At 31.6% G+C, this 27818-nt stretch overlaps 2 protein-coding genes across 2 annotated transcripts; one reads left to right on the top strand and one right to left on the bottom strand.

Annotated features, from left to right (window-relative positions):
- Window positions 1-1833: 1833 nt before the first annotated feature.
- LOC133700458 (serine/threonine-protein kinase UCNL-like) lies at window positions 1834-3408 on the bottom strand. Its single transcript, XM_062123996.1, has one exon. The coding sequence runs from the start codon at window positions 3353-3355 to the stop codon at window positions 2027-2029; it is 1329 nt and encodes a 442-aa protein (XP_061979980.1). The 5' UTR covers window positions 3356-3408; the 3' UTR covers window positions 1834-2026.
- Window positions 3409-21794: 18386 nt separating this feature from the next.
- On the top strand, window positions 21795-25222 carry LOC133702212 (AP2-like ethylene-responsive transcription factor PLT1). The gene is made up of 10 exons (XM_062126484.1): window positions 21795-22033; window positions 22154-22366; window positions 22463-22841; window positions 22956-23038; window positions 23167-23175; window positions 23270-23358; window positions 23435-23508; window positions 23689-23739; window positions 23828-23904; window positions 24070-25222. Exons 2-10 carry the CDS (start codon window positions 22228-22230, stop codon window positions 24813-24815), a joined length of 1647 nt encoding a protein of 548 aa, XP_061982468.1. The 5' UTR covers window positions 21795-22033; window positions 22154-22227; the 3' UTR covers window positions 24816-25222.
- Window positions 25223-27818: the final 2596 nt, after the last annotated feature.

The raw sequence follows: 27818 nt of genomic DNA, 5'->3' as shown, positions 1-27818 counted from the left end.
ATGAATAGAAAAGGCATATTTTTTCTTGAAATCCAACTTACCATAACCTTAATAATAAACTAGTTCCATCAATAAATAAATACTGGATTAGTATTAAAAAAATGTTTTTTTGTATTCATAGCCTCGCAATCTTCTTTCCTCGAAAACAGTATTCAATCACTACCTAACGGAACGCTACCCAAAAGATACATGTTAGCAAAAATAAATTCAAGTCTAAGATTGAGGGAAGGTGTAATTATTACAATGGACGCCAAACCTTAGAAGTCAGGAATTGTGTAATAAAGTTGAGAGGCCAATGAAGCAATAGCCCTCCAGCAAGCCCCGTAATCTGAGAACATTTTGTCTGGTAATCATTTGAAGCTTCACTTTTCATATTGAAATTTGTAAACTAACCAAAAAATAATTAACCTTTTTTACAAAGTGGTCATCTCCCAACCAGCAACCCTTTTTACTTGCAAGTTGGACGGAAAGTTCCTATAGGCGTTGTTAAATACAAATTAAATCGAGCTTCCCAGTTTTTTTAGATTAAATTTCAGTAAGTTAATTCCTTTTTCTTCCTCTATTGACTCCTTCAAACTCATAATCGGTTATTTTTTCTTTTTCTTTTTCTTTTTTCAAATGATCAATCCATCAATAAATAGCTTTTTCATAATAGCAGGACAGGCATCGGTTTGTGTATTCATATTAATACACATCAAAATTTATATATTATATGAATAAAAAAACAAAAATAAAAAACATATCAAACTTATGATGTTTGGATTTGATAAATATATTAGACCTATGTTATTTTATATTTGATTAGTCATCAAGTTCGAGCATCTTAGATCCAGCATATTAGAAAAATAATTCCTAAACAAAACAAAAATATTTTATTTTAATTAAATTGATTGAGTTTTGTTATGGCGTTATCTTATTCAGAAATTTAATTAAAGTTATATTCTAGAATATTCTAGATTTGAGGTTTTTGAAACCTTACTTGCGGCAAAGCCGAATCTACCAGCTATACCTAAAATTATGAAATCAACACGCTAAATAATTAATATCTCATATTTATCAAGGGCAGTGATCATCTAATTAAGAATCATGAAGTTCTAGAATAATTAGGCAAACATCATCTGATCTTCGCACGTGAACATGAAAGAATCTAAATCTTAGCTTCCAATAAATTGCAGCAACATTTTCCATCGATCTTTTCACACCACTCTTCACGGAACGAACAGTAGCATTATTATCATCTTTCGGTAAACAAAATGATGTCAATTTTAAAAATTCACGACCCCACTCGCCTATTAATCCCTCTCATTACCACTGTAATTAATTATAAAACCAAAGCCATCAAGACCCACTAGCTAACATGATCAAAGTAATAAAAAGTAGACATAATTAATTGAATATAATTTAATTTCTTAATACTTCTTTCCATGTTCATAAAACAAAACTCAAATCACTTTTGTTCCTTCCTTCTCAAGAAAAAAATATTGTATTGCTTGCTACAATGAGCACTCATCCTCAAGAAATTTCTTCCAAGAAATGCAAGATATTTATTATTTTCTTTTACAAGAAGCATAATTTTTCCCATAAGCAATCCCCACGCAAGACCCATTTAATTTTATGCTTTATTTTCTCCAATAATATAGGTGTAACAAGCCACCATGTTTTTCTAGTTTTTTTATACTTGGATAGCAATCATAGAGCCATAAATATTTGAATCTATCTTCCTCTATTTATTTTCTTTATAATAAAGTATTGTTGGACTAAATTAATTCTCATTAGTGCATATATAAATATTAAAGTAACCAAGCATATAAAGTTGATTTTATAATTATAAACTATAAATAAATGTATAAAATTATTATTTATAGCTTGTAACAAGTAATCTTCTTCTTCTTCTTCTTCCTCTTCACTAAGACTAGTGTTTTTCAAGTTCTAACCCATTTATTTTATGTACACAAATACAGAAATTAAAAAGAACAAAAATTAACTAAGCTAATTTTTTTCACATGCCACCTGCCACACGTGCGGGTTAGAACTCGGACAACTTCCTATGACAATCCGAAGATGGTGACGGAGGCATTGACGGAGGGGGCGCCCTTAAATCTTCAAAATACTTCCTCATATCAACCCCACCTGTCGTTACCGTCAACTCCACGTCCTCTCTTGACGGAATAAACGGCGGTCTTAATACTTCTGTTAATAGGTCCCACCTAACACCTTTAAAAAACCCATGCTCTTTAATCTCACAAGCGCCACGTTGATACCCCAACCTCTGTGTGGGGTCCTTCTCTAACAGCCGTTCAATCAAGTCCGTTAAATCGTTTCGTTTCCCGAAAAACTCCGGCTTCTTCAACAAAACGTTTCGAAACGTTTCCTTTCTGTTCTTCCCCTTGAACGGCGTCGTCCCGTACAACATCTCGTAGCTCAAAATCCCTAGAGCCCACCAATCAACGGCGAACTCGTGTCCATCCCCTCTTACAACCTCCGGCGAGACATATTCCTCTGTGCCTACGAAAGAATTGGATCGTTCTCCGTTGTTGAAACTCAGTTTTCTCCGACTCACCGGACTAACTCGTGCCGATTTTGCCTTCTTTAACCCGTTCTTCTTTTGTTGATTATCATTAACAAACCACCACCTCGTCAAGTTCCTCCTATGCTGTTGTTGCTGCTTCTTTTGAGGTTGTTCAATTCTGTTGCCGGTGATTAAATGACAGCCGGACGCGGCGGCGTTACAGATAAGATTTCTTACCGTTTTCCTCGTTAACGTACGAGAAAGATCAAAGTCTGTCAGAGTCACATGACCAGAATGTTGTATCAGGATGTTTTCAGGCTTTAAGTCCCGGAAAACAATGCCCCTTTCGTGGAGGTGATCAAGGGCACAGACGATTTCAGCTAAATAAAAGCGGATTACAGCAGGGGAGAAAACGTGGTCGTTTTGGCGGTGGCGGAGGACATTAAGGTCACCACCAGGACAAAAGGGGACAGCCCATGCAAGGAATTCTTGAGTTTCAACGGAGGAAATGAGGTGAGGGAGAAATGGGTGGGCTGTTTTGGGGGTGGATAATTGGTTCAGAACTTCGATCTCCCACCGTGCACGGCGCTCGGCGTCAAACTTCGTGTGGAGTGTGGATTTTTCCACTACTTTGAGGGCAAAGGGGTTCTTGGCTGTTGGGTCGGTTTCTTGATTATGGACAAGAAAAACTGTCCCCATGGCTCCTTTGCCTAGGACTTTGATAGCTCTAATGCTGTCAAATACTAAGTCTTTTTGTTGTTGTTGGTCTTCCGGCGGTGGTGGTGGAGGAAGAAGCAGTGGTTTTTGTGATGACGATAGAGGTGGTGTAGATAATGGTAGCTCCATGTTTAGAGAGGGAGAGAGGATTTTGAGGGTGCAATGGAGAGCTAAAATTTGGGTTTTATAGTTAGTTTTTTTTGTTTTTATATATTTGGGTTTTGGCTGTTTTACCTTTTTTTAAGTGATGGTGATCTATGAGAGTATATTTACTATTTTGTACACCATGGGTGTGGATTAACCTGCTGATTGTCCAGGCTAATTTGGGAAAGAAGAAAACAGAAGTAGATTTATTGGGTTCTGCTGCAGCTTCTGTACTATCTTTGTTCGCTGTTTACTTTATAGCTGGCATTCTCTTTGCTATGAAATGGTTTGGGTTACGGGAATCTTTAAAGATTATAGTTATAGATTATAGTTATGATTATTTTTTATATTGAAATATATTAAGATGATATTATTTTTATTTTTTAAAAAATATATTTTTTAGATTAATGTATCAAAATGATTTAAAATATATAAAAAAATAAATTTTTAAAAATATAAATTCGCTTGCATTTCTAAACAGACTTTAAGGTTAAAGCTTGCTTTTCTCACGGTGAAAATTGCTACCTTAATGGTAGAATTTCTTAATTTTCTGGTTTTCAAGAAATTAAGATTAATTGATACTCGTACCAACATATATCCTCTCTTTTTATTCAAGCTTGTGGAGAAATATAGAAAACTACAAGTTTGTCGATGAGAAAGACTATAATGTTTAAAACATAGTTATGAAATTAAATTTGGATTGTAATTTGATATAAAATGCAGGTTATTGATGGTCATGTTAGCTTAAATATATCATTTTTTCCTTACCAAAAATATATTGTTTTTTATTTTTATTTTTGAAAAATATAACATTGATGTTTTGGTTTAAAATAAAGTTTAATATAGATCATACTTTAAGTTGAATTAAGGATTATTAAGTTAATTCATCGATCCAAGTTTAATTTACAGCTATGTTTTAAGGATTAAGTTTGTTTGCATGTATAAGTTTGTTAGACAGGTGATTATAGAAGCATATCCAGCAATTTCTACGGTAAGTATTATACTTAATTCCTTGATGAATGTTTCATTTTTAATTTAGGATTAAGCCATCTAAATAGTTTAATCAAGGGACACTATTCAATTACTTAATTTATTTGTAAGAATAAGAAGACTTTTAAAACTAGGCGAGTAAACTATGTACATTTTGTAAATTATGTCTTTGGTGCATGTAAAACAAATTCAAAGGCAGTGGAAGCAACACGCTTTGTAAAATAGTTTGGTATATTAACAAGTTCAGATTTTATGAATTTCATTTTCAATTGTAAAAGAAATAAGTAAATAATTATGAAGAAAAAGTCAAATTGTACTATGTGTTATATTTAATTTTATATTCAATTATTATAAAAATTTAATCAAAATAAATACTAATTAAAGCTATTAATTTCATCCAATTCATTACTCAACTCAAGATTTAGATAATGAGTTAATTTGATTGATCCGAATCATTTAAAATAATTTTATTATATTGTTTTTAAATAAAATAAAATCATGTTAAAAAAATATTAAATTTAATTTTCATTGTATTAACCGGTTACAAATAAACTTATTGAGTTATTTGAATTTAAAAAAATCAATCCTCACTCTTTTTTTTTAACAAAAAAACCTAATTTATAATCAAGCTAGATTGAACGAGTCTTCAACCGACCAGATGGACCTGAGTTTAATAAACATTTATCAATGATATCCCACGAAGAACACTTTTCTACCTCATTACAACCTCTCAAACAGCTAGGCCAACTAGGAAGCTGTCGCAACCAACCTAGTTGGGTTGGAACACAGTCCTAAAAGTGTCCTCGTTGCTTGTACTATTTATGATAATAATGTATCATTTTAACAGCAGAATTATTAGCAGTACTTAATGGTAGCCATATGTTCTTAAGTGTAATGAGTTGTTCGTTAAAGTATGGGTCTTTGTTTTCCTAAAAGCAAAAAATATAGCAAGGGGAATGGGAGACACACGTGTAAGGAGTCAAGAGAAGATGCAATGCATATTGCATAGAGCCAAACAAAAGACAAGAAAAGATTTTCTTTTCATGGTTATCACATGGTGGCTTCCATAATCTAAGGGAAGTATGTGATCGTGCACCTTAGGTATATATGGAGTTAGGGTTGTTGATGGAATGTTGTCAGCTTGTTCATTCTTTTTTTCTTTTTAAGAAAGATTTATCTACAATTATTGTTCAAGCCATTGTTAATTGTTGTTTGAGAATCCATTTGAATCAAATTTCAAATTAAATGAGTGGAAATTAACTCGTAACTTGATTGACGCGGTCAAAATCTTATTTGATTTTATAAAAATAAAACAATATAATTTTATTTTTAAATTCTAAAAAAAAATTCTAGATCTATTAAGATTAACTTGGCTAATATATAACCCGAGCCTTGAGTCAGTTGATCATAAAATCAGGTTCAAACCAGATTACTTCTTAATTTAATTAATTAGGATTGTTTGTTTTTAAAAATATGTTTGGAATATTAATGCATGCACGTGGGTTGCTCTATATTAAATTATATATTGACTTTTGTACAGGCCAACACCAAATTATTCTCCAGATAAATTGCAGAAATTTAGGATTATGTCTATATCAAGATTAGGGTTTGTCTCAAGGATTATTTAGGATAGCAAATAATTGAGAGGTCAAATTAATATTCGAGGCAAGTTCATTGCTGCTTCCAAACATGGGAAGCATCACTGAGAGCCATAACTTGAGATATAACAGGGAGTGGAAGGGATTTTAAATTGGACATCCCAACTTGTAGAATGATTTATGAAATGGTAATATAAAATAAATTTATTTATGAAAATTACTTATTTTTGTTACTAGAAAATAAATTTTCTCAATTCTTATCTTTATTTTTTTTATTCCAAAACAGTAATTAAATACTGCTTAATTAATAGAGTTCTATAAAAAAGAAAAAGAAAAAGAAAAGGAAAAAGTAACTAAAATTAAGGGCTAGTAGCTAGACTTGGCTATCATGCATCGCGTTTGCGGTCCAATGTTTATTCTATGAACTCGATCATATAAGAAAACAATCTGAAAATCTAGCTAATACGTGTGTTGGCAGACATAATTATAACCACTTTTTAGCAAACATCAATTAAAAACAATTAAGTGTTTATTTGCAAATCTACTACCTGATCATAAATAATGATATTTAAAGTGGCAATGCTGTTACTTCGAAATGAGTAATTAAAGTGGGGATTAGTTTCAAATTAAATTAGATTTAGTTGTATCATTAAAGTTAATTAATTATGTTAATTGATGATATGTTAGGTATTGCTGGTAGATCAAACCCTTAATAACATCACCTACCAAAAGCTATTAATTATACTATATAGATAAGGAAATTAATATTGACGCTTGAGCTCAACTAAGCTAGCTGATTTCATGACCTATCCAAAAGACAATTGCATAAGTTGCTTTCATTTCCTAGTCATTTTTATTTTCTTTGATTCTCATCGAATCCTTTAATGGCCATCAAATCTTTCTTATTACTACATGTTTAGATGGTCCCTAAATATTTTAGAAGATATATCACATCAATTTCATTTTTCAACCTATTCTAACCAAATTGTGTTTTCCCTTTAATACAACCCTACAAAAACAAATAACAAAAAGCTTAGACACAAAACTTCAAGCTTCATTAACAAAACTTGTCTTTTCTTCCACTTTTCTCTTTCAATAGTAAAATTAACTTTCAAATTAAGTTATTAAACTCATCTCAACTTATAATTTAAGTTAAATCTAAGTTAAGAGTTGAGCAAATTAATTCTGAATGACTCGGGTTAATTCAAAAAAATATTATTTTAAGATTTTTTTTAAAATAAAATATTATTGTTTTTTTTTAGTTAAATCAAATTTTTACGTACCAAATCGCTAGTTGACTTATCAAGTTAATTGAATCTTATTAGATCAAGTTTGATCCAATTTAATGAAACAGGCTGGGTTTAATAATAATGTTGCAAACCAATTTTCATCCTAGGTAAGCAAAGTTCAACATCTTGCTCTTGTTGTTAGCTTGTAAAGTATATAGATTTGAAATATCAATTCCATAGTTGTTCAACTTTTAATTAATTGCATATATAAAATAGTGCAAGAACCACCATTCCCAATGCATACATGCATCCATGATGGAGCATTTAAGCCGGTATTCCTTTTTTCACGCTTGTTCATGCATATGTGCTGTTAAATTTTGCAGGAAAAGGTTATGTATAGTCATGATGCATGGAGCATTAACTAGTTTGCTGCTTGCTAGAGTGAACAATACAGCTAAATCGAGAGGTTCTGTTCATACCTGGGATCAAGAAAGATTGATCAATCACATGCTATGCTTTTAGTGTTGATTGCTACAATTCACAGGCATGGTTTCAAATGTTGTGGTCCTACAATTGCATTGCTATTATCAAATGCCTGAACAGCAACATTTAATTATCAAAGGACTAGATGAATCAATGGGTCCATCTATGATATGTCAAATTAAATTAAAGAAAATTTTCGGATGACATATAAAAGCCATATTGTGATAAGATTTTTGTCAATATTTATAAGCTAGAAAGAGTGCCTACAAACTAGTTGGAAAACAAAAATTTACCTATCCCAGACCTGTCATAAGCTGGCCCCTAAGTCTTATCATCATATATAAACCTATCTCTTAGTTTTATTTTGGTTGCATTGGCGCCATTGAATATAGCAATTATTCATCACAATATATATATATATACATGGGAGCATTGCTCATTAATTCCTGTTATTGCTAATGGTTATCACATCGACGAATACTAGAGAAGAGAGATAAAAAATAATTTTTTTTTGAAATACAGCTTTTGTTGGCAATAAGTGATTGCGTGATGATATTTACTAATAATGCTAAGAATATTGAACTTTTTGTTGAGATTTTATTCACCATTACTAAATGAGTATGGTATTTATTATACAAGAAAGTAATTCAAATCATGAAATGTGAGTTTTAGCATATTTAATGATAAAAAATAATTATGAAATGGAATATTAATGATTGATAAATCACCAAGCACAAGGTCTCACATCATTTAGTAAATAATTTTTTGTAAAAATCCAAGTGTGTATATATATATAAATACCAACAATATTCCATGATATTCTTTGTCAAGATAACCATATCTACAACACTATTGCTTCATATATATATATATTTCTCGGAACAATTTCTTCCCATCTAGCAATAAAATCTTCTCAAATCTCAAAAAGAAAAAGTAATGATAATGATATATATGCCTCTCGATCAGAATTGATTAACTATGTGTGCGTGCGTGGTGAATAGTGTCTAATAGAAATTAAGCATTGAGATGATAAGCAAGACTTTCCTGTAGACAATTGTTTGCCGAGGAGGAGAATTTCTTGAAATCTTTGCAAATTAATGGAGACAAAAGGGGAAAAAGATGCACACGCACATAAAGTTAGAGAGGGAAAGGAAAATGAAAAAGGGTGAGATTAATGCTTGTCTTTTAGCTTTATTTCAAATGAAGCCTGCCGGCCTATTCCTATGATCAATCTCTAGCTATCCATGGCTATTTCTTGTCCATTTATAAAAAGCTTCGTCCAAAGTAGAGAAAAATGAGAGAGAAATTACATGGTCCTTTGTCCCTAGAGCTATTGCGCTATGTTTCTGGCTAGATTATAATTTTTTACATTAATTTAATAGTCATTATATGAGTTCTTGTGCTGATGATATGACTGCTTCAAAATAAATTTATTTCAGAAAATGAATGCTTAAAGAAATAATCATTGTATAATTATAAATTTCAAGACAATTAAGATTAATTGTTATTTAATTCTAGAAAATTTCGCATATTGTTTCAATAATGTTGTCTTAGCAAATTAATTTGAGATTAAAAAAATTGCTTATACAAAAAAATAACTCAAATTATGAAATGAAAGCAAGATAGTCCAATTTCATCACACGAAGATCATGATTTCAAATATGATTGATATAAAATCAATTTCCCCATATTTAATTTCTGGCGAGGTGGATCCTTATATTTCATAGCCTAATTAAAAGGCCTCTAACAATCAATTCACCCCTCTTCCTTCTTCAATAATTTTGACAGAATATTTAGTTCATTGTTGATTCTACATGATGTCCCCATTTTAGGTGGGAGATGTGTACATGTGTTCTCTATAATTTTAGGAATTGACAAAACATTGTACAACGTACATTTTGCAAGACATCATGCCAACAATAAAAATAAAAAAAGACATGTATATAACAAGACTTGACTAAAGTACTTGATAAAGAAATTACCAAATTTTATAAATGATTCAATTTACAAACCTATTTTTGTCGGTGTACAATGTATATGCTTCATTAAATTCTCTCAACATGCAAATATATCTGAGCAGCTGGATTTATTTATATTAATGCTGGTTCATCAAGAATCAAGTCCTTAACATAATGTTTCATACATTTTTCAACTAGGTCATTCTATCAATATCCATTATTAATTATCTCTTGCGCAATAAAATGGAACATATTGAAAAAATTAGTGAATATAAAAAAAGGATTCAATTAAGAAATGTATATAAAACATCCTAGATATAATTTATATAGCATATAATTTGTTATTTTTAGACCGAAATTGAAGAATAAATAACAATTAAAGCTAATTTGAAGAACTTTTGAAACGAGTAGTTTTTTTAGCTTGTTTAAAAAATGCCCATCAATTTTTTTTAATTTATCAGGTGAGCGATCAAATCATAAATTAACTTGCTGAATTGATTAAATTTAACTAAATTAATTTTTATAAAATTTAATTTGAAATTTACATTGAATTCCGGACAAGATTTAATAACATTAACATTGCATGTGATGATGTCGAACATGCCATGGACAACTTGGGCTACTCATTTTATTATCTTTGAAAATCTTAAGGTTAAAAAAGGAATTAGCTAGGTAGGTAAAAATGACAAATCAAGGTCGACGGGTGTTCAAGACTTTGGCATCTCCTACCATAGAGAAGTAATTCTTTGGAAAAGGATCCACACATCTAAAACCCCATACATTCTAGCTTTAGGTAACACAATATCTTGCGCACTGTTTTCTTTTTGGCTCTCTTTTGAGCCTCTGTTGGAGACATAATAACCCCACCAGGAAATTTTTAAAACCCATAAATTCTTAATTTGAAGTTTCATAAAATGTGTTCCTGTCTGCCATCATATTGGTGGTTGAAAATGTAAGCTTCCACCTAAGTTCAAAGCAAAAGGAAAGTGAAAAAAAAATTCCTCCACCCATGTCAAAGTTAGGAACACATGTACTTTAAAGGAAAAGGTACAAATACTTTGATTATGCCATTGTCGGCCATGATTTCACCATCGCAAAGAATGCTTAATTAATTCGTTTTAAGATTTGAAAATTGTTAACTCTTTTCTCTCTTACATAAAAAAAAGGAGGAAAAATATATAAATTTTAAGATACTGATTAGACTCTTTTAACTGGTTTATCTTGAATTCAAGTTGGCAAAGAAAGTACTCTAAGCACTAAAAAAGAATTATAAGATATTTACACTGAATTTCAAGATTGATTTTAAAAGGTTGTCTAGTCACTTCTACACTTCTTCCTTGATTTAATTTCCAAGTATTATATATATATAGTCTTTGAAAAAGGAGGAAGAATGCTTTAATACGAATTTATTTTGTGTTGAATGGACATTGATTAGATAATGTATACAATAACATAAATTAATTCGTCTATATATTTAAAAGAGTGTAGTATAAGAAAAAAAAATTCTCATCTCAAAGAGTCACAAGGAAATAGAAAGATTATGTAACACTCACACAATGATTTGAAGTACATAAGGAAGAAGAAGCATTTTGATTGAACAATTATAATGATCAAATTGTTATCAATATATAATTCGTAATATTATTGTTAATATCATATACATTAATTATTATGATTAAGTGATTGAGCACTAGCCAAACAAGGTATATAAGTGGTGGAATCCAACATATGCTAGCTGCTTTTGCACGCATGCTCACAAGCAAGCCAAAGCTGTAAGCAAGTACATACACCTATATATATATTGTATGATCAAAATGAAGAAATTGTATGGTGTATTCAATCCATCATAGAAAGAAATAATTATTGTATAATAAATCCTTTGGATTTACTTGAAGACTTTCTTCGACAATGGTAAAGTGGGAAACAAGCTAAGCATTTTGATGTTACTTTTTTTGTTGTGCTAAAAATTGGATGAACCTTGTATACATGTGGTTGCTGTAAGGACCCACCAAGGCAATTTACAAATAAGTTATGATATTCAATCAGCCGGTCGAGTATACTAACTCGATGATTTTCTGAATTAGGATCTAACTTAAATTAGATGAAAATTTTTTAATCTGCGATCTGATTAAAACCTCTTTTCAAATTTTTGTTTCAAGTGTTGTATGATTGTGAGATCTTTGATAGCCGTTTGATTGAACTCGATCTGAATACATGGGGTCTAATTGTGGGCTAGCTAGCTTGATCGAGCATCACTCAAATTGATCTTTACAGTTAATTTTCCACGAGGGAGAACTTTTGCAGAGCTATGGCATATCTGTTCTGTGATGGTAGCTAGTATCCACTAGCCTCTGCAACTGCATAATGGAGCGTGTAGAAGATAACTTTTTTGTAGCTATAGCTTTAGCTACAGTGGAGAAAAAGAGGCACTGCAATTTTTGCTTTTTTCCCTCCTGTGTTTCCATCATTTTAACATTTTTCAAGTATTTTAATTATTAAAATGATTGTTGTTGTCATTGATTACACCAAGGATTTCAAGTATACTATCATTGCCAGCAATTACATGGATTTCCAATTGTTAACGTAATAATGATCTCATATATATATGTGTATTATTATACATGATGGGGTTGGCTATGTACGTACTTATTTCTTCATTTTTTTGTTCTAACTTTGAAAAATATCTCTAAGAAAAAATAAATAAAAATCCAAACTGTCTATTAAATTATTCTTAATGCATTCCCATAAAAGAAGTTTGTAATCTATTTTTTTTTCTAATATCTATTTTTTATGAAAATGTTGTCAGCAATATATTTCTAATAAAACATATTTTATAGGCCCTCGAAGCAATCTACGAAACAGTGTAATTTTTTCATGCTTGATCAGTCTTGATTTTGACCTTAATCTTCGTTTGAATATGGTTCCAGATGATGAATAATAAGCAAGAAGCTCGAATAATTAAGCATGAGAAATTAAGAGCATAATCAAGCAATATTATAACCCAAATAAAAGAAAACGAAATTTAATAAAAACATATTAAAAGAACATGGAAAACATACTCTTTCAGCCAGTCTCCAACGCAGATTTCTCCTCTTCAATCTACTGAGTAATAACCCTAGATGATGGCAGTTTTCTCCTCTTCAATCTATTGATTAATAAACCTAGATGATCTTTCAATTCTGGGTTAATACTTAATAACACTACACAATTTACCCTAATTAATACGCTAATGAACTAAAGGCCTGCATCTTCATAAGCCCCGAACCAGGCTTCCCAAATGTAGCCCAACAAACTCCTTTCAGCTGGGCCTATTTAACAAAGAAACTAGAAATAACAATCCAAATAAATTCTGGGCTAATGCCTGAACATCCAGAATTAACTGGAAATGGGCCTCGAGTTCAAATACTAAACTTGATTTGGCCCGGGCCCGGTTTAACAAATTAACTAAAAACTTGATCCAAGTCAACTATAAAAAAAAAAATATTATCCATTCGAAGTATATCAACATGTAACTTGATTAAAATCTAATTTGATTTTATTTAAAAATAATTTTTTAAAAAAATATTATTTTAACTTAAAACTGAGTGAAATAATGCTATTTTAATTTACCAGTATGAGTTTAAATTAACCCACTCATGACCAGCCTAGGACAAGTTTATTAACTTTAGTTCAAATGGGCCCACTAATGGATCCATGTAGGTCCACTGATGATGCAGGACCTTCGTCAGACCCATCACATACCGAGGAAGATTTTTCTCTCCTCGAGTTACGAGGCAGAGCCATGTACCAAATAACAAAGTAGAGGCTGATACAATAACCTTTAATCCGTTAAGTCTCCATACTCGCATATATTTCTATGCATAATTTATTTTATTTACATTTAAAGTCCTGCCATTTTCAACTTATTATGAGTATATATTTGTTTTAATGAACATGGAATGTAGATTTATTTGTTTATGGAACCTAGTGTCTTTGTAATATTTGTTTATAACTTATAAGTGTTTCTTGAACAAAAAAAAAGGAGGGAGGGGGATTATCTTATTAAATTTGGCTAACCCGCAAAACTTGTGACCCAAGTCATGAGAATATGATAACCCCATAAAAATCATATAAAAAAATAATAATAAAGTTCAATTCTCAATCAACTTAATGTTGAATGACACAATTGAAAAAACAATTAAAAAAATGATAAAAACAAATGACCTGAGTCAACACGGTTATCTTGGGCTAAAGTTAAAAGGGGCTTGACTTTTCACTATTCATTATTGTGGTGAAATAGTATGTCAATTTAGAGGTTGTTTGTTTTTGCATTTCAAATTGTATTTGAGTGTGTTTTAAAAGTGTGTTTGACTTGTTGTGTTAGCTAGAATATAAGGCTTATTGTCTCACATGTGCGGCGTCGCGGCAATCGTCCACCACTCAAGGAAAATGTATAGGTCTATCCGGCAAATATGGAGAGACAAAGAATTCTTGTCTCTTATTAGAAGAAAATTTAAATGGGAGTCGCCACCTAGTATTCTGGTCGCTAAGAACTCTAAGTGGTCTCAGAGATCGGGTACGGAGACTAGTTGCATAAAGGGAAGGTATTAGCACTCCAACAACGCCTTACTTAAGGTAAGTTGCATTGTTTTGTTTTCTGATAAAATCTAAAGTCTTGTTGTGGTTTCTAATTGTTGGTCTGTCTACGGTTTAAGAAAAGTCCTTCTTTGTAAGGAGATTCTTATCTTATGGGGTAAAAACCTAATTGTTCTATGTTGTCAAAAGAAAATACCTTTTTAATATCGAGAATACGTTTTACGTATAAATTCGTAATTCCTAATACTAAAACAACACAAAATATTATTTTTTTGATATTTTGGCTAATGTTCTCTTGACTTTAATAATTTGATTATTAAAGCCAAAATGCATGCTAAAATATTGTTTTTTTGGTGTATGAAAAACACAATATGATTTTTTTAGCTTTGAGACACTTGGCCGTTTGCACAAAAATATTTTTTTAATTTTTTTTTAAGTTGATGAAAACCGAGTATTGTAATACCGGATTTTTTTTTACGACATAAAATACAGACCGATATTTAAACAAAATAGCGTAAAAAAAATGTTGGGAAATCACAAAATGTTATAAATATATATTTTTTTGCTAGGCCGAACCCGACCTACCATTGTTGGGCTGGACTAGACTCAACCCGAGATTGAGCCCAGCCCACATCAGTTGGTTACTGTGCATGAGCACAGTAACCATCTTCACCTCGCCTGTAGAGACGTGTATTGTACACATCCTGCATGGCGAGGGAAGAAACGAGAGCAAGAGGGGCGGAGGGTTTACCTAGAGAAGCCTCAGTCGTTAGTGATGGCCAGCGGCGGCGGTGATGTTGATGGCAGCTCTACCTCTATTTTTTTCCTCTTCCTTTTTCTTTGTTGCTTCTTCTCATTTTTGTTTTCCTTCTCTCTTCCTCTCTCTGTTTTTTTATTTTCTTCTCTCCCCCTCTTTTCTCTCTTCTCTCTACTCTCACTTCTGCTCTCTTCGTCTCTCCTGTATTTATAGGAAAAAACATGGGAGACATATGGATGGGGCAACCATTGTGCAGCCACCCCACGACTGCCCGAGGGGGCATGTCTACTCCATTTCTCCAACACGTGGGAGGCCACGAGTCAGCTTAGCAAGTGAGTGTCCTTGGTCAGCATCTTTTTGAGCTTTTTAGAGGAAGAAAAGTCGCTGAAAACAGGGGAACAAAACTTTCTTCTTCCCTTGTTTTCTACGCGTCAGGGGTAAGAAGAAAGGCTACAGTGCCGTTCAAAAGGCACTGTTTTGAGCTCTCTTTTTTTAAACGTGTATGAAACGGTGTCATTTTAGCCAAAATGCGTCGTTTCATTTAAATGAAAACAGCGCCAAACTTATGTCGAAGTCCATATCATTCTTCAATTTGTAATTTGTTCAATCAAGTTCTAAATTGCAATTTTGATTTAAAAATCAATGCAATTGCATCCCTGCCAAAAATCAGACAGCGGCCCTAAAATTGGCAGCCTTTGTCACTTTGGTCCTTGGTTTTGAATTTATGTAATTTGACCCTGAATTGATCAATAAACTTCTAATTTCTTCAATTTGGCCCTTGATTCGGTTTAATTATAGCCCCTCTATTTACGCGCATTTTTTATTTTGGTTATTGGTTTCAGATTTCTTCAATTAAGTCCCTAATTGGCCAACAAACTTCAATATTTATGCAATTAAACCCCTGATTTGATGAAATTAACTCTCAAAAATTATAATTTGACCCCAGAAATTAAATTTCTTCCAATTAAAGCCCAAATTCACTCCAAAACTAATTTTTCTTGCAATTAAACTCTTTAATTATAAATTCAATTAAACCTTCAATAAAATTTATTTGAGTCCATAAATGTCTGATTTTGGACTTTTCTTCCTCAAATTGAATTTTCTTTGTCAACAGGGCTCTCATCAGTCAACAAAATACCGTCAAATTTCAATCTTTGTATTGTTAAACTTTCTCAACTAATTTTTAGTAATTTTTTGGATGCTTTGACATCCTCTTTTCACTGTTATATTTTTATTTTTGATTTTTTTGTATTTTTTTAAAGAGAGAAAAAATGTGAATCGGAGAATAACCCAAAAATAGGTTATGACACTTATGAGGAACAAGGTAATCTTTAATGATGGAAATACGATCTTTAAAGATAGTTTCTTCTTAATTCTTTATCGCCTCTCAAATTGGCTCAAGTCTACAGATAAGTTCTTCATGGTTTCTGGCACTACTATAATTATGAGGCCTGAAGGTATTATAGATTGGTTTAACACCAAATCAAGGTTTTAAGCGTTGCGTATCAACTCCTTCAATCCTGATGTTCTTTTTCGGTTATGTATCTATTGGCTTTCCTTTTCTTTCTTTTTGTGTTTGCTTTTTGTTTTTGTGATTCTCTTTTATTTTCTTTTCTGCTTTTCTCCCTGTATTTTGTTTTTTGCTATCTTTTGGTTAGCCCTTTTAATATATCAACTTCTTCTTAAAAAAAAAGAAGAAGTGTGTTTGACTTGAAGAAACATTAAATTGATTTTTTTAGTGTTTTTCAATAATTTTTATTTTGGTGATGTCAAAAATAAAAAAAAATTAAAAACTTATTTTGATATATTTTCAAGAAAAAAATATTTTTAAAAAGCATCATGTACCACAATATCAAATACACAATTAACATATATTAATATCATGTAGTTTAATGGTAGTACCAATTGACACACTATATTTTTCATAAATTACTACGTGTTATACATACTTTACACATATTTTCTTCATATTATATTTTTATACCGATGAAAATATTAGTTTATTCATAAACGTATGAAATGAACCTATTAAAAAACATGTGCATGTTCAAAGATTTAAATGACTAATTTCAAAATTTAAGGACAATATAGAAAGAGAAGGAATAATATAAAGTGGAAAATTGAAACTATTAAAAAAAACCTTTTTTTGATTTACCTTTTTTATTTTGTAAAATCATGGGCGAAGTCACTTTAATTTTAATAACATTGTAACCTCTTGTACGAGGAAATAGCAAATGGAATTTAAATCAATCCAGTCAATGCTGGAGTAAATAATAATACACATAGAAGATGTTTTTTCTGCAGATATTGTTTCTGCACAAATATCGTTCCTTAACTTGCGTTACTGTTGATCTCTTTTTGGATCAAAATGAGAATGTCTAGAGAGTAAATATATGCACAAGTTATTGGGTAATGCTACCTACATTGGCCACTGAAATAGTTCTAACTTTTATGGAACGTAAATGATGCTGACATTACAACTTGTTAGGGCTTAGTTTAGATTGCTTTCAAAAACATTAGAAGCCTAGATAATTGCAAAACATGCAACTATCCCCAAACTGTAATATTCTTATTGTATAGTGCTTTGATCACTCTGATGTAGCTTGGAGTAACCTAGTGATTGATCTTGGTATACCAAATTCGGCAAACAAAAAGAGCTACCTAGCTAGACAATATGAGAGTATATTTTAGGTTCAAATTAATTTGTAGGAATACTTTAAAGTTTGTGTTTAGTTAGTGTTCTATGATAAAAAAAAAACAAAAAAAAACAAAAGTTTGATTGAAGAGATAGAAACACAAATAAATTTATATTTGAAATAATTTTGAAGTGAATTTATATACTTTTATAAGAAGAAACATATAAAGACATGTTCTTTTTATCTTCATTATCTTCACTTTTTTTTCTTGTGCATGCCAAAACAATAACTAAACACTTTCTAAAATAAAATTCAATTAATTTTTATTTTTGAAAAGAAGAAAACTTTTAATTTTAACTTCTTATGATAAATTAACAGCAATACTCCTTATGACAAGATCTATATGTGAATTGAGGTTCAGATCTATATATGGAAAAAGGTGATGAACCATTAAATTTGGATGATATCTGGCCCCAAATTACTGATGAACTTTCCTTAATTCATTCCAGCATGTTTCCCCTAATTAATTACCATGCGTCCACCATTTACAGTTCATGTTTGGTTGTAAACTGCTATGTGTTAAAGCTTATATATGAATTTCATTTCTTCTTTGTCTTTTGCACTACTATTATAAGTAGGTTGGCACTAGTTGTTACAAAACAGCCCTAACACTAGTCTAAACCCTAAACCCCATTAGGGTTTGTATGTAGGAAGAAAACAAGGGTTCCTAGAAATTCATTTGCCTTTCTAAGTTCTTCATTTCGAGGCGACACGAGCACTTTCCCGGCGTTTCCTCTCACGTCTTGGAAATTCTCAAAACTTTTCTCTTGATTCTCGTGAGCATCTTTGCCCCGAATTGCCCCTATTCCACCATTACATTTACATTGCATGCCCATTTAGGCCTCACTCTCTCCTCCTCCTCCTCCTCCTAGCTTAGTACATGTTCTTGTAACATCATTTATATGTGTACACGAATCAATGATGTAAGTATTGCTTGCACACCAATTGAAGCATAGATTTTATCACATCCATCAAACATTAGGAATTAGCTCTGCAAATTGAGATTTTAAAAGACATGTTGAATCACTCCTAAGACTTTCGGTCGACAAATTATGTACATCTTGCATATAATTTAGAACCAAGACAATACATCCCACAAAAAAATCGTACATTGTAAAGGAAAAAATAAATGGGGATGAGTCACACAAGATTCCCTTTCTCCTCTTGTTTTTCTTTTATTTTATTTTTTTACTAGTACTTTATCTAACAAAATCACACCCATTCATGTTTGATACGAACTTTAACAAAATAATAATAAAAATAATCTTTAGCCAATGAGCTATAGTTTAATTGACACTAACACGTCTTTCCTTCTAAATATTTTTTAGCTCAAACATCTTCTTTGTAAAAAAAAAATATTTTTAAAATTCCATATTCTAACTCATCGATGATCAAATACAATATACAATCAAGTTCTTATACTTATCTTTAAATTCATCCAATCAAAAACAACTTTTTTTCTTTTATTATAGAACTTAATCAAGAGCAATTAATTTAATGAACTCTTTGGTTTCCTATTTGAAACTGAGACAAGAGGCAGATTGAAGGGTAATATAGTAACAAACTTAAGTTATCTGGTCATAGAATGGTCAAAGTAGTGCTTCTATTTTGTGTTTTTTTGTGCAAAGCATGCAAACCGGATAATTGGCCCTCCTCCTTCCTCCTCCTATCTCTGCCATCTTTCAAAAGTCCAAGAAAACAACAACTAGCACGTGTCAGTCACATTCCTCTGCATTTGGCCGCAATATCTGAAACGACGTGAGCCCTCTCTTTGATTTAATGGCCGGTGCCTTCTCTCTTCACATTTTCCAAAACATAGAGAGATAGAGAAGAGAGAGAGAGAGATGAAGAGATTCTTGTTTGATTACAGGCTTTGAATGTAAGTAAATGTTTTTCTTCTTTCTTTTTTATTAAATTACCATTTGTGTGTGTGTGTGTATAATAAATAAAGAACATTTATTTATTTATTTTTGTGTATTTTAAAATGGTTGTTGGATGTATTTGGAGAGAAGGCTCAAAGGGTTAATTTTTTTGTGTTTTTCTACAAGATTTGGGTGAAGGGTGCATGCAATCTGGTTTATATATTTTGTAGGGCTTTAGGGTTGAGAAAACTTGAAGAGATAAGAGAAGAAGAAAGAGAGAAAGCGAGAGACGTGGGTTCTGCTCCCTTATTGTGGTGCAATTCAGTCAACGTAGTCTTATATATTTATGCTCAAGAATTTGAGGGGAACTGTGTCATCAACAATGGCAGGTGATTTTGTTTTCTTTTTTGATGATCTCTGATCTTTACAGCTTGATGTTGTAGAACGTTGTCTTATTTATTATTACTTGGATGATAGGTTAATTTAGTTCATAGAAAGTAGTACTACAGTCTACTAGAATATTATCATGATCCGAACCCTGAAACTATGAAAAGTTACAGTTTGTAAATGATGTATAAGGAATTTCCACACTTTTCTGGCCAAGAGTAAGCCTAACTTCATGTGCATATCTTGAAGCTTCAAAAAATAAAATAGAATTAGTTCTTACATTTTTTATTTTTTATTTTTTTTTATAATAGCTCTTACATTTCTCAGTTTTAAATATTTTACAATACACACGTGATAGATGTAATTATAAAATATGCATGAATGATCTTTTGTATGTATTTACAAATGCATGTGAAAATAGATGAAAGAAACCAAAATTATTAAATCTAACTTGGCCCATGACCCAATTTTAGATTCGGGTTGTAAGTTGAATACTTAAGTCGATCGAATTTAAATGATTTAATTTTTACTTTTTTTTTAATTTAACTTGAACTAGATTATTAGAAGTCAGGCATATCAAGTCTAATAACAATAGATGAAACTCATGTAAATATGCTTGTTCATACATTCTAATCTTGTATCATGAACTTTAGTTTGCTCTCATTCATGCTCATAATTTTAAGTTTCAAACCACGATATGAATATATTTGTGATGTAGTCAACTATTGAATTTGTAGCTCAATTTATGTATTTTTGTCTAAATTAAAATATAAAAAATAAAAAGTTGGTTGTGATAGTGAAAAAATTAAAGTACCCATATATATATTAAAAACAAATTAATTGGAATCCAATTGTTTTTGTATAACTCCATATATAGGCCTTGAATTTTCATCTACATAACATATTGCCTAACTGACCATCAATAGTTCGATGGATATCATCATCAGTCATGGCTTCAGTAGATGCTAAACAAGGCACATAGACGAACAACTTTTGAGCACATACCATATAATACAAATTTTCTTAATGTGTAAAGGACATGAACAGGAACTTAATTTAATCTTTAAATTCTATCTTTTGACGGGGCACGAAGATCAATTCGGTGGTCAACAGATTTCTACTCGGGGAAACCAAAACGAAATCCTTCAAAAAAAGAAAAAAAGAATTCTTAATTTCATTTGAACCAAATTATTTTTTTAGTGGTCCAAATTTTGAACTTAGGGTAACCCTTACCCCTTTCTCAAGTACTTTTAATATTTAATATGTCGGATTTTAACCCTAAAATATTACATGTCCGTACACATGCATCTTTAACACATGCAGGGACTCGGGGATCCACAAATTTGGTTTTTGGTGATACCCAATTGTGAGAGAGATGTAAGATCTTATAAGGTTAATGGGTTTGATCATCCCATATATATAATCATATTTTCTTGAAGATGAGAGAGAGAGGGAAGTAACTTTGCGTAGAGTGGTCGATATTTAGAGTGAGAGATGATTTGCATAGTGTGGGAATGCTGGGCTATGGGGAGTCATACATTGCATTGAACGAGGAAGAGAGTTCCAATAAATTAACCAAGTGGGTGTGAGAGAGAATTTTTATAACGAGTTGAGGGTGGTATTGATTGGATTTTTCCAGTTGGATTTGTGGGTTTGTCTCAATACAAAGACTGATCAAAGAAGCTCTAGCTACCTCAAATTTATATTTTAATATTTAGAACCAAGAAAATTAAAATAAAGAACTTATAGTGATAGTTTAATTTGGCACTCGTGTCCTATGTAGATTTTGTATTATTATAGTGTGATAATGACTTGGTTTTGAAGTGTTGGAAAATGGTGCTGAGAGTGAGACCGCTTAAAATGACCATTGCAAAAGGGGTGAGAAAGGAACTACTTGGTTGGTTTGTGTGTGTCTGAGAGAGAGAGGGAGAGGGAAGGTAAGAAAGACTCTCGCACTTTAAGTATTTTGTATCTTTCTCAAAATTCTTTCTTTTCAGCCTCTCCTCCTCCCTTCTCTTCTCTCATGTTCCCTAAAATACTTCCTTCTTTTAGGTCAAAAGCTTGAGAGAGAGAGAGAGAGAGTGAGTGTGAGAGAGAGCACAATTGCAAACCCTAGCTACTTATATAGGTAAACATATATGTAGCTACATAGATTTGATGTCTTCTCTCACGCTGTCTTTATTTTGTTTTCTTCTCAAAAGTTTTGTTTTTGAAGCTTTCTTTATGTTATATCATGTCTTACATGCAGGAGGTTTAACCTTTGATCTTTGAAGTGCAAGCAAGTTTAACCTTTGAGATTATTTTCGAAGAATTACGGGATCCATGAATTCTAACAACTGGCTTTCATTTCCTCTTTCTCCCACTCATCCTTCCTTGCCTGCTCATCTACATGCATCCCACCCTCATCAATTCTCTCTAGGGTTAGTAAATGATAATATGGAAAACCCATTTCAAACTCAAGGTACATCTCTTATAACTTCCTCCTTTTTTTTCTTTTCTGGGATAATTATAAATATAGAATTCCCTATTCACTTTTTCTCTGTTTGCTTCCTTTTAGAGTGGAGTCTTCTTAACACTCATCAAGGCAATAATGAAGTGCCAAAGGTTGCAGACTTTCTTGGTGTGAGCAAATCTGAGAATCAATCAGATCTTGTAGCCTTCAATGAAATTCAAGCTAATGAATCTGACTATCTCTTTTCAAACAATAGTCTAGTACCAGTCCAAAATGCTGTTGTAGGCGCCAATAATACCTTTGAGTTTCAAGAAAATGCTAGCAATTTGCAGTCATTAACATTGTCTATGGGCAGTGCTAGTGGTAAAGGTTCTACATGTGAACCCAGTGGTGATAATAGCACTAATACTGTTGAAGCTGCTGCACCAAGAAGAACTTTGGATACATTTGGGCAAAGAACATCCATATATCGTGGTGTAACAAGGTGGACATAATCATAGTCCTAAAATGATTTTTTCTTCTTTGTTTCTCTTTTCTTTCAATCTTGTGCTCATAGTTTTGGATTTTGAATTGGGTTGTTCTGCACATATATATTTAGGCATCGATGGACAGGAAGGTATGAAGCTCATTTATGGGATAATAGTTGCAGAAGAGAAGGTCAATCTAGGAAAGGAAGACAGGGTACACAACATTCAATATCGACCTTGTAGCTAGGGTTTATAAATTTTTACTTGTATCCTAATTCCAATGTTACTAACTTTCTCTCTTTATTTTCATGATGGCTGTCTTTGGTTCCATTCTTATTGCAGTCTATTTAGGTGAGTCAAGTTGACTTCTCTTTGATTATTTTTTGTTGAGAACTCTTACATATGTTCGTTAAGCCTATCTTCTGTTAATTATTGTCAATGGCAGGTGGCTATGACAAAGAAGAAAAGGCAGCTAGGGCTTATGATCTTGCTGCACTTAAGTACTGGGGAACATCCACCACTACCAATTTTCCAGTAAGTTTTTGATAGTTTGAAACCATGACAAGATCATGAATGCATGCCAACTTGTTCCTTGATTTTCTTCTTGCAGATCAGCAACTACGAGAAAGAAATAGAGGAAATGAAGCACATGACCCGGCAAGAATTTGTGGCCTCCATTAGAAGGTAATTAGGATATAAATTAATAGTTATAATTTAGCTAATAGCCAAGGTACTAGCCACTGCAAATTTGCACCAGAAAGATTAAATTTACACCAAAAAATTGTTCTTATGCGTATGATTAAAAGTTTGAAACAGCATTACTATACATAATTAATTGTTTACTTACTGATAAATTAATCACAGGAAGAGTAGTGGCTTCTCTAGGGGTGCATCCATGTATCGTGGAGTTACAAGGTACCGCATTTAACATCTCTCTCTCCCTTTCAGTACCCCCTTCCCTCTTTCCGATCCTGATCTCTCTCATATGAATATCATTGATTAGGCATCACCAGCATGGTAGATGGCAAGCAAGGATAGGCAGAGTTGCAGGAAACAAAGATCTCTACTTGGGAACTTTTAGTAAGTTATTTTGCTCTCCATGCACAACATTCTATTACTTTCTACTTCTTATGGTAAATTTACTATATTTTTCTAGTAACTTTTGAAATAAGAATATTTTTTTTCAAACATTTTTTTTACTAAATAAAGAAGTGAAACAAATCATGATTTTAATTTGATATGCAGGCACTGAGGAGGAGGCTGCAGAAGCTTATGACATAGCTGCAATAAAGTTTAGAGGGCTTAATGCAGTGACTAACTTTGACATGAATCGATATGATGTGAAGAGCATTCTTGAAAGCAATACTTTGCCAATTGGAGGAGGGGCAGCCAAACGGCTAAAGGAGGCTCAAGCAATTGAATCATCACGAAAAAGAGAAGAAATGATTGCTCTTGGCTCAAGTTTTCCATATGGATCAACTTCAAGCTCTAGCAGGCTACAAGCTTACCCTCTAATGCAGACACCATTTGAGCAACCTCAACCTTTACTTACTCTACAAAATCAAGACATTTCTCAGTACACTCAGGATTCCTCATCATTCCACCAAAATTTCCTTCAAACACAGCTTCATTTGCACCAGCAATCTGCAGGGTCTAATTTCCTGCATAACCAATCAAACCAAAACCCTCAATATTACAATAGTTATATCCAAAACAATCCAGCTTTACTTCAAGGATTGTGGAACATGGGTTCTTCATCATCTGTAATGGAGAATAATGGCAGTTCTAGTGGGAGCTATAGTACTGGAGGTTATCTGGGAAATGGGCTGGGAATGGCTTCCAATTCAACAGGGTCTAATGCAGTAGGATCAGCCGAGGAACTTGCACTTGTCAAAGTTGATTATGATATGCCTTCTAGTGGCTATGGTAGCTGGTCTGGGGACTCAGTCCAGGGATCCAATCCAGGTGTTTTCACTATGTGGAATGAGTGATCATCAGATCTTGGAAATGGAACCAAAAATGTCGATGATCAAGAGATACATGGAGGTAAAAGGACCATGCATGCATGCATGCATGATGGGGACTACATATTTACTATGCTTTCTTTATGTTTCATAAAGCCCTAGGAGTTGATTTTTAAAGAAAAACCCTAAAGAGGCACGTAGCTAGCTAGCTAGGGCCTTCTTTGATAAGTTGAAAGCCTTCTTTTAATTTTGTTAATGGTATAACTGCTCTTTTTTAGGAAATGTAGCTACGGTTTTAACCGGAGATGATGAACTGACTTGACCCTAAATAAGATTTATAGGGTTTATACTTTCCATGTCAGTTGTTCATGGGTCTAATAAATGTGACCCAAATTTTGTACTGTGCTAAATATCCACCTTAAATTCTTACCGTATCTATGAGTCTTCCGGTTCAATGGTTGCTGTAGTTTGTTTATATATATATATCTTTAATTACCAACAATGTGGGATATTACTCCTTAGGTAACACAAAAATTCTTTTTTTTCCTATTTTCCTGTCTCAAAATCCATATATTTTCATTTTCAAAATACAAGCCCAATGATGTTAGTTTCGCATTATTACTGTGTCTGTGTGTGTGTGTGTAAAAGTCTGAAATTTGAACCTATTTTCTTAACAAAAAAATATAATTTGTTAATGCGTAACGTTTGAATAGCCCAATATATATATTCCTCTTTTTGTAAGACGAAAAAATTATATAATTCAAAGCATTTAGTTATTATTTATTAAAAGAAAAGACGATGATCGATAATTAGAACAAAAAAGACACGTCAAGATATAAATTCATTCTAAATAGATTTGTTTTTGTGTTTTTATATTTGTTTTTTAATCAAACATGTTTTTTTTTCCCTTATGTATATATCTCTTTTTTTTAATCTTTAAACGCTAACAAAAACACAACTTTATCGTGAGAAAGGTAATTGTGATTGTGCATTCTCTTTGCTATGAGATAAATGGTAAGCCAACTTAAGAAGTCATTGCAACTCAAATATTCTTTAACAAAATTCTCAATTGAGATTTAAAATTTGACTAGTTACATGACTCGCGATGCCGTGAATCAATTGTTTTACATAATGCTTTATATTCAAGGCATATAAAACAAATTATAATTCTAATTATGAAAATTCATTTAAAAAAACACAAAAAAAAAGCAAAAAAAACCATAAAAGCATATAAAAACAAAAAAAATGAAAATGAAAAAATATATATATTATAATATAATTATTATTATAATAATTATTATATATAAGTATAATTAAAAGGCTATAATAATAGTAATTATTATTATTATATATAAGTATAGTTAAAAGGCGTGGGGAAGCTACAGTGCTTTCCCCACGCCTTTTAGTATATTGTTAATTCATTCATACTTCTATTAGCAATTCTTGTCAAGAATAAACAAAGAAAAAGAGTGGTGAGCGATGTGTGCGTTCGTACGTCAACTAGGATAAGAAATGGGCATCATACATATCCACTGAGGTAGGAAAGATATATTTATATCATAGCAATATTGCTGTCTAATTTGCAATTTCATTTATAAAATCATATAATTTTACGAATCAACATGTATCAAATATATAAAATTAAAATAAAAACTTGAAAACTAGTAAAATTATACCTGACTCATGTAAAATCGTTTAAATCAATAAATATCAAATATGTAAAATCGAACTAAAAACTTGAAGATTAGTAAAATTATACTTGACTCGTGTAAAATCGGTTAAATCGGTAAACTCGATCTGATTTTACAAGTTTACTAAATTTATGATATTGGTTTGAGATGATTTTTTGATATAATATCAGAGCCTTGATGACTAAACGGTCACGAATTCGAATCTCACTATTCCTATTTATTTGATAAAAATTAAGCATAAGGTAATGTGAACATGTGTAAGTTTCAAGCCCAATGAGCTTTCACTTGAGAAGGTGTGTTAAAAAATAATATAAACTATATCTTGGAACCTCACTTAATAGCTTAAGTTTTTTGATTGAATAATTATTTTTAACCTGGATTTCTTCTGACGCATTAGACATTGTTTAAGGGTTTATTTTATTATTGGATTTATGTTAGTTAATTATTAGTTTAAGTTTATTAGCTTGCAACCCAAAACGGGTCCATTACAACTTGTTGTGACGGGAACAATCAAGTTTTTACCAGGTTTTTATGTACTTTCTACCATTTAGTGATTCTCCCATATATTGAAAAGTTTTGTTATGAGACATTTTATTTATTCATGTCATTAATTTCTTGATTCATACTATTTATCTCTTATTTTATTTAAATCACTCATTGATTATAATGATGTAGACTTTCTTAATCAGTTTTTAAAATAATATAATTTATTGGCTAGAATTTTCAATATATAATTAGTTAAAAAAAATTATTTATAATTTTATGATTTGAATTTATATTATATTTTCCGTGTCATATAAAAAAATATTTTTGATGACCTTGATCATAGCTACAAAGTATCTAAATGAAGAAAGTGTTGATATGGATGGGGTGACATTTTTCAAGAAAAAAAATCACATTTTTAGGTCGCATAAGTTAATTTTCCAATTAACTTTTTCTTCATTTAAACTATTTTTTTTATTATTTTCCTCTTAAATTTAATCAACTCATTGATACTTTTCTTTTTCGTCTTTTTCAATCATCATCAATATTATCTACAATATAATGGATGCTATGTTAACAAGAATATTTTATTCTCAAAATAAAATAAAAAAGCACTGCAAGAATATTAAACATCATCAATATGATATTTATGGTTTTGTTTCATTTCATATAGTAATTGAAATGATTAGTTCTTGGATTTTCTTTGAGATGGATGCGATTTGAGGGGATAAAAGAAATAGCTTATATTTTCCCTTTTGTTTTGATGATTTGTTGTTAGTTACATCCATGGCATGGTAGTACCCAGTAATCGTTTCAATTCCATCAGCTACTGCAAGTGCTTCGGACGAATTAATTA

Source organism: Populus nigra, chromosome 8 (genome assembly GCF_951802175.1).
Source record: "Populus nigra chromosome 8, ddPopNigr1.1, whole genome shotgun sequence".
Taxonomy (NCBI): domain Eukaryota; kingdom Viridiplantae; phylum Streptophyta; class Magnoliopsida; order Malpighiales; family Salicaceae; genus Populus; species Populus nigra.
Note: the sequence above shows the minus strand (reverse complement) of the source record. Positions and strands in the feature narration are given on the sequence as shown.

Bases quoted from the DNA above. Each gene is read 5' to 3' on its own strand.
- LOC133700458 (XM_062123996.1), bottom strand. From the start codon at position 3,355: ATGGAGCTACCATTATCTACACCACCTCTATCGTCATCACAAAAACCA.
- LOC133702212 (XM_062126484.1), top strand. From the start codon at position 22,228: ATGAATTCTAACAACTGGCTTTCATTTCCTCTTTCTCCCACTCATCCT. The intron at 23,359-23,434 runs GTAAGTTTTTGA...TTCTTCTTGCAG, and splicing joins CCACCACTACCAATTTTCCA to ATCAGCAACTACGAGAAAGA. The intron at 23,509-23,688 runs GTAATTAGGATA...AATTAATCACAG, and splicing joins TTTGTGGCCTCCATTAGAAG to GAAGAGTAGTGGCTTCTCTA.